The following is an 8,099-nucleotide window of genomic DNA, read 5'->3' as shown; positions in this document are numbered from 1 at the left end:
AATTACACGTTGCTTCTCCTTTAGTCTTTTCTCTAGTCTTATCTCTAGCCTCAATTCTAGCAACAAGTGCACGGATATCTATCAAATTTCTTACTATCAATAAATCAATGTATTGTTTTTCCAATACCAAAACTTGCATCCTTCTTACACGCAAATTTGAATAAACAATGAGCTACTGAAATTGCGCCAAATTCGATGAACAGCCGAATTAAAACAAGTACATACCCTATCTTTTTTGCACTTGAAGAACACATATCCGGGATGTTCTGGTGTGGTTGAAACTTGGTGCACCACCTACAACGGGCAATGATTGCACTTTATGACCGGCAACGGCCAGCCGACGAGCCACTGGGCCAACACGGAGCCCTGTATGCTGTCCGGAGGCGTTTGCGAGGGAGATTCAAGTGGCGAGAGGAGGAACGGTACTTGCATGCGCCCCGGAGGCGTTGTCGGGGCTGTGTGGTCTGCTTCCCGGGTAATCCGTGGCAAGGCGCATCAGCCGTTGGCCGGAAACGCCAAATCCGGCGGTGGAGGAAGCAACCACAGATCCACCGGTTCTTCGACGATGACAGGACGAGGAGGGACGGGACAAGGAGGGACAAATTAAAATGGTAATGAACAACGGTGGAGCCTACATAGTGGGAGAGGGAGGTAGTGGAGAAGAGGCGCATCGTTTACTCGGCCGCCTTGCAGTGGAATAAACATAGGAAGAAATTTAGGACATGAGTACAAAATTACTGCTTTACGATGGATAAGGAATCGGTTAGTCCCGATTAGAGGAGTAAAACCGCTTTTTTCTCCTCTTATCGATTATAAGGGATCGATTAGAAATGCCCTAAGAATAGATCATAGCCCTGTTGCCAGTCTTCCGTTGGGGTCTTATAATCTGATGTTAGAGCATCTCTAGCAGACCCTGTATAAAGCCGATCCACAAAACTCGTTTACAGTTCACGAAAAACGGTTTTGCGGATCGGCACGTGCGCGGACAAAGTCAGACCCTGCAAAACGGATCCATAAAAAGGATATTCATAGAAGATGTTCTTTTACGGGTCGGCTATGCGGGGTCTGCTCGGGAGCCGCCGCAGCGACCCGCAAACCGAAAACCCCCAATACGCGAATTTAACAGCGATTTCGACAAATGAGTTCAAATTCAAACAATAAAGCATAGCTTGCGCTTGCTGATACGCCCCTCGTCTACCTCCTCCACTTAATCTTCACCATCGTGGTCATCCACGCCACCCTTCAATTCATTGTACTCGAAACCAGCGATCGGGGCTTGATCGATGTCGACGGCGTTGGTGTCCAACACAAGTTCATGAACTCGGGAGCGACATTGTTTGACCACCGCTAAATTGAGTGACAGCAAGTCACGAGCTACCACAGTGGCGAAAAGCGAAGCAAGAACAAGGGAGGGAAGATGCATACTTTTCAGCCATTTCATCGAACACCTCGCTTGCGGTGGAAGCAGCGCCGTTCGAAGGCATCGTCGGGGAGCATCTCGTCGGGGCGGAGGGAGTGGACAAAGGCGTTGGTTTTTTCGTAGGAACCTTCTTTCGCTTCATGCCCGAAACCTTGGTCATCTTCTCCGCCGGCGGCCGGTCAGATCGCGCAGCAGCGACGGCACCCGGCACGCGGGACTTTCCAGCGGGGCCAGCCGGATTGCCGCCGTGCACAACAACGTTGCCCGACCGCTTGCGGGCAGGCGCGTTGGTACCTTGGGCGACGGCGGGGGCGACATGGCTGGCGACGAGATCCGCCGGAGGGGATTGCGCGTGCGCGACCTCCACGTTGACGTGGGCCCGCTGGGAGGCTTCCATGGCGGCGAGGAATGGCGGGGAAGATGGTCCGGAGCACGCAATGATGAGGCAATGGCTGTCGAGGAGGGGGAGCGGGGAACGGCTGCGCGGAAATTTCCCTCGCGCTAAATCTTGTTGCGGATATGAGGCGAGCTCGGGTCGGCCTCCCACCCCATGAATCTCAAGGTTGAGGACGAACTTTTGCCGCGCTCCGCAATTTTTTTTTAAGGATCGGACGCGTTTGCGGGGTCTGATCGGGCAACATTTCCCGCCCCAACCCGTATTTTAGCGGTTATTTTGCTGGTCGAAACATTATACGGGGTCAGCTAGAGATGCTCTTATACGTGTAGGACTACCGAGCTACCTGCACGCTGCAGCCCATATTAGAGCATCTCTAGCAGACCCCATAAAATGCAAACTATAAAACTGGGATACGGGTTGAAAAAAGGCATTCTAAGGGTCCACGGCCGAACAGAAACTATAAAAACAAACTGTAAAACTAAGATAAAGAGCTCCTTCCTCCGTTCCAACGGCCGTCGCCCCTTCCTCTAACCGGCAAACCATGGCCGTCACAAATGTGTGATGGGTAGTGAGATATTATCTACGAAGTTGTGAGAGTAAAAAAACATCTAAATGGGTGAAAAGTACGTCCGACGGTATTAATATTAACTAGATGATGTCCCACGCGTTGCCGCGGAAAACATGATAAACAGATGTTGAAAATAAAAAATTATTGCTAAAAAAATTAGGATTGCTCTCGTTTTATATTTTAGGAACAATAACTCATGTGAAGCATATGACAAAAGATGCGTAAAAAAGTGTAACATGATCTACATATATTTGCTCTAAGTATACACCGCTTATGCCCATAACAAAAATTAGTGAAACAATGTGTAGATTAGTGCACACATTATAACTTATGATCACATGCATGACTTGATGATGTGACATAGTTACATGAGAAAAAAAATAAGTATTTATGACTAAATGCATGACTGACATTGTAACATGGTTGCATGAGAAGGAAAAATAGATAGTGAAGGAAAAAATAAGTACTTATGACTAAATGCATGACTTGATGATGTGTCATGGTCCATGAGAAGAAAAAATAGGTAGTGTGTTACAACTTTTTAAGAATAGAAGATTTATGCACTTGACGTACTAGGGGAACCAAGGTATGTTTGGACTCGAGATTAAATTACTTAAAATCAGTTAACTAATCTTAGTTCTCTTAACATTTGACGATCTGGCTGGTTAGGTTGTCTTGATCAACTTGCCGTTTCCGTGTTATACTCGCCTCTGCAAGAGGTCACATCTGAATAGGACCGAGAAACGCCTGTCAATATCACCATGCGATCACATTCACCTAAGGCCATGTTTGGATTGGATGTATTTTAATACGGAGGTCTATGACTTACACATATAATTTACTCGTCGCTGTGCAAATTCCATCCGAAAATGAAACGACGGCAGCAGCTATGTATCTTTTACAAGTGTATTTGAAGGAAAACGGTGATCCAAATAGGACCTAAGTCTGTCTAAAGTATCAAAATATGCCATAATCATGGTTACTTGGTTTTCCTTGCACTAACATCGAAAGTTCCAGTATACTCATATGCTAAGGGAAGCGTACGTTGTATGCACACATCTTTATTTTACACTATCCGCCTACCAGAAGTACTTCACCGTTACGATTGGAGACCATCTCAATCCCCCGTATTTAAATACGTACATCCATGCAACTATATAAGACACCTAGCTTCATTCACAAAACCAAACCAGAGCACACGCTGCAAACTAGCTAGTAGTAGCAAGCAATTCATCAAACATAACATGACCATCTCAAAAGCTTTGATCCTTGGCATCCTCGGATGCGTCTGCTTCTGCAGTTCGGTCCTAGCAACTCGTGAGCTCAATGATGACTTGTCGATGGTGGCAAGGCACGAGAGCTGGATGGTGCAGTACGGCCGTGTGTACAAGGATGAAACTGAGAAGGCGCAACGATTCGGGGTGTTCAAGGCCAATGTCATGTTTATCAAGTCGTTCAACGTCAAGAACCGCAAGTTCTATTTGGGTGTCAATCAGTTCGCCGACCTCACCAATGAGGAGTTCAAGACGACAAAGGCTAACAAGGGGTACAGACCAAGCTTGAAGAGGATACCTACTGGGTTCAGGTATGAGAATGTAAGTTTCGATGCACTTCCGGTAACCGTAGACTGGAGAACCAAAGGAGCAGTCACCCCCATCAAGGATCAGGGCCAATGTGGTAAGAATTTATAGGATAATAATATATTGCATATATGTTTGAATTTTTAATGCGAATGTCCTCTTATAGTATCTGCACAACCGTAAACATGTGTAGGTTGTTGTTGGGCTTTTTCTGCTGTCGCCGCTACGGAGGGCATCGTTAAGCTCAAAACCGGCAAGCTTATCTCGTTGTCTGAGCAAGAACTAGTGGATTGTGATGTCCATGGTGAAGACCAAGGTTGTGAAGGTGGGCTTATGGATGATGCCTTTAAGTTCATAATCAAGAATGGCGGTCTCACAACCGAGTCCAACTACCCATATACCGCGGCAGATGACAAGTGCAAGAGTGGAACCAATGGTGCCGCAACCATCAAAAGCTATGAGGATGTTCCGGCCAACAACGAGGGAGCTCTCATGCAAGCCGTCGCAAGCCAACCCGTCTCAGTGGCTGTAGATGGAGGAGATATGACCTTCCAATTTTACAAAGGTGGAGTGATGACAGGCTCATGTGGCACAGATCTGGACCATGGTATTGCAGCTATTGGTTATGGCAAGACCAGCGATGGCACAAAGTATTGGTTGCTGAAGAATTCATGGGGAACAACATGGGGCGAGAACGGATATTTAAGAATGGAGAAGGACATTCCAGACAAGAAAGGCATGTGTGGCCTTGCGATGGAGCCTTCTTACCCCACTGCATAGAATGAGCGACATATGCAACATATTTTCGTATGCACGGAAAGATAAATTAATTGCACATGTCTACTTTAAAAACATATAGTTTGTATGTATATTTAAATTCTAAAGTATAGTTTGTATGTGTATCTGAAGCATAGTTTGTACTTTACATTCCATGAATACAATGTAAATTATGCCACATATGTTAAGATTGATGAAGAAATTATGTTAGCTACATAGTATGGAGATTTGGCACCAAATTGTGTTTTGTAAGTGAATTGTGTTGTCTCTTGTTCTTCCATATTTGTGTAGTGAACTCTTTGAGTACTTTCTGTTTTCACAATAAGCTTGGAACCATATAAAAAAAGTGAAAATGCTGGAGTTGATATGCAAATAAATGTTGCAGCGTGAGAATGGAACAAAATGTTTTTTATATCTCAAGGAAGTGAAATAGGATAGACTTCTCTCCACCAATCCCCGTCGTCATGCTCCTCGAATGCTCGACAACAACCTCATCTCCCGAACCGCAACACCAACCTTAATTTTACTCTGGATAGTCTACAATCAAAAAGTGTGCCTTAATTATTGTCAATGATTAAATGTTATGATTAGCATGGTGGGGTCCATACCTCAATATGGTAGAGCAAGTAAAAGTAGAAATAATAAAGCTAGCTTTCTGCTAGTAATGAACATGCAAGCTAACAAGTATTTCCCATATGGAAGAGATGATCCACATATATGGATTTCACTACTGTTTTGTTTTACACTTTCTAATCTACTAGCAAATATGCCCGTGAGTTCAACGGAGAAAAATTATCCCGGATCGACAACACTCTTTTTAGTAAAAGAACATTTTCCGAGTCGATGAACGCTTCTTTGATTGGCGAACATTTTTAAATGGATGAACACCTTCTGAAGCTCATGAAAATATTCTTTTTCACCAACATTTTTCTGAAGTGCATGAACTTTGTTTGAATTCATGATCATTTTTATTTTAGTGAGCACTTAAAAAATCATGCACATGTTTTGAAGTCAGGATTTTGTTTTCAAATTCACGAACATTTTTTCAATCCGTGAACATTTTTAAAAAATCATGAATGTTTTTTTAATACACCAAATTCTATTACTTCTGGAGCATTTTGCCAGAAATCTTGTTTTGTTTTGAAATTTCAAAGTTTTTTTAAAGTCTGGAATTAGTCCAAGAAGAAAAAAATAAAAATAAAAAGGAAATAAAGAAACAGGGGGTGTTCCTCCCCGCTCATTGGCTTGCCCAATAGGGCAAAATTTGTGTCTTAATTCACTTGATTTGGGTGACTATGCATATATTAAGTAGACCAAGGTTTGTGTTAAAAAAACATTAGACCAAGGTTTGATTTGGAATGGTAAAAAAAAATTGTGCTCGAACGTACCAAAGCGGACGAAGACAATAGGGACGTACAAAAAACTTTTATTATGGACGAAAATAAATGAAGAAACAATCCTCCTTTTAGTCCGGTTAGAGGCCCGGGTGTGTGCACACGCCACATGCACGCGATTGATCCGTCCAAATCTGATTTGATACTTTTTAGGGATGCAATTTCCTTTTTCCATTTTAATTTTTGATGTCTTTGTGATCCTGCATGTAACGAACAATGCATACATCTTGATCAGTGGCGGAGACCGCCCCCCCCCCCCCCCCCAACGACCAGCTTACACATGAAGTATTGCTACGTATATATCTGTACTTGGCTTGTTGGCCTCCCCCATCAGCAGTACTGCCAAGCACTTTGTGAAAGTACAGGTATCGAGCAGTCTATCATAAGTGCATAATTAACTATACATAGGATTTTATTTGGCTTGCCCCCCCTCATATTCAAATCCTGGCTCCGCCACTGATCTTGATGTGTTCGTGTATTTACCTGTAGTTGCTGCTATTCATCCTTGGAAATGTATATTGTTGCATTCTACTTTCTGTTCTAGTTATAAATTATTTGTTAAAATTATTCATGAATTTGCCTAACATTTTAGCATCGTTATTTTCGACGATGAGTAGATTTAATATGTATGTACTTATGTTTTTTTTGTCAACATGGCTAGTACGGATTTGATGTATGAAGTTTGATGTTTATGGATGCGGCGGACGTTTTTCATGTGCTACTCAGTCATTATACCTGAATCATAAATGCATCTGAATGTGTCCGCGAGTCGCTGACTTGCACTGCCGAGGTGGTGCTCGACTGCCTCATTGCCAAGTGCTCGTAATTATCTGCCGCTACAGTTCAGTGTGCAATGTTACTCCCTCTGTTCTAAAATAAGTGTCAAGTTTAATACAATTTTATATTAGAGTTAGTACAAAGTTAAGACACTTATTTTTGGACGAAGGGAGTACTTTGTTTTGCAAGATCAATAGTAGTTTATTTCATAATGATAGAGTTGCTGGAATTTTGTCCAAATATGGGTCAGCCCAATATATATGATTTCAGAAAATTTGTATTAAATCCTAGAGGCCCACGCAGCCCATTTGTGCAAGGCAAGAGGTGCAAATGTTTAGTCCCACATTGCTAGTTTAGTGGGAGTTGGACCTCCTTATAAGGGAGGATGTTTCCACACATGTATGAGCTTGAGAACAAGAGAGACATACACGCGCGCTCCTCCTCCGCCGCCTCGTCACGACGCGGGTTGCAGGAATGAGCCGAGAAGGGCGATAATGTTTTTGGGAGCGCTCAGCACGACTACTGTCTTCCATCACGGACCCCGACGTCGACCACCTCATGTTATGGTTTTGCTGCCTCCATGAGACCTCCTATGTTTGAGGATGTTCACTACAAGAGATGACGCGTGAGAGCTGTTCTATGGTTTCAAACCATGAGCTGCTATGACGCCACTCTTGGCAAACCTGAAGGAGATCATGATGCTCAACATGAGCTAGCTTTTCAAAAAATGGATACCTTGTTTAAGGCTACTCTCTTGAGCGTTCTTGGTGAGAACATAGTTGATGCTTATGCGTCAATTGATAATGGAAAAGATATGTGGGATGCACTCGAGACCAAGTTTGGGGTCTCGGATGTTGGCACTGAGTTGTACATCATGGAACAATTCTATGACTACAGGATGACTGAAGAGTGCTCCGTGGTTGAGCAAGCTCACGAAATACAGTAATTTGCAAGAGAACTTGAGCACTTCAATTGCATGCTACCGGACAAGTTTTTTGCCGGAGGCATCATCACTAAACTTCCTCCTTCGTGGAGGAACTTTGCTACCTTACTGAAGCATAAGAGACAGGAGTTTTCCGTTCCGGATCTCATAGGTACTCTTGATGTGGAAGAAAAGGCGAGAGCAAAAGACGCACGTGCTCGAGCTATTGAGGAAGGTTCTAGTGCCAATCTGGTACAGAAGAAA

The 8,099-nt window shown here is 43.6% G+C and overlaps 1 protein-coding gene across 1 annotated transcript; it reads left to right on the top strand.

Annotated features, from left to right (window-relative positions):
- The first annotated feature begins 3,623 nt into the window (after positions 1 to 3,623).
- On the top strand, positions 3,624 to 4,745 carry LOC123402693 (senescence-specific cysteine protease SAG39-like). The gene is made up of 2 exons (XM_045096633.1): positions 3,624 to 4,062; positions 4,159 to 4,745. The coding sequence occupies exons 1-2, from the start codon at positions 3,630 to 3,632 to the stop codon at positions 4,743 to 4,745; spliced, it is 1,020 nt and encodes a 339-aa protein (XP_044952568.1). The 5' UTR covers positions 3,624 to 3,629.
- Positions 4,746 to 8,099: the final 3,354 nt, after the last annotated feature.

Source organism: Hordeum vulgare, chromosome 6H (assembly GCF_904849725.1).
Source record: "Hordeum vulgare subsp. vulgare chromosome 6H, MorexV3_pseudomolecules_assembly, whole genome shotgun sequence".
NCBI classification, from domain to species: domain Eukaryota; kingdom Viridiplantae; phylum Streptophyta; class Magnoliopsida; order Poales; family Poaceae; genus Hordeum; species Hordeum vulgare.
The sequence above is the reverse complement of the archived record's forward strand: the minus strand, read 5'-3'. Positions and strand labels throughout refer to the sequence as shown.

Bases quoted from the DNA above. Each gene is read 5' to 3' on its own strand.
- LOC123402693 (XM_045096633.1), top strand. From the start codon at position 3,630: ATGACCATCTCAAAAGCTTTGATCCTTGGCATCCTCGGATGCGTCTGC. The intron at 4,063-4,158 runs GTAAGAATTTAT...AAACATGTGTAG, and splicing joins CAAGGATCAGGGCCAATGTG to GTTGTTGTTGGGCTTTTTCT.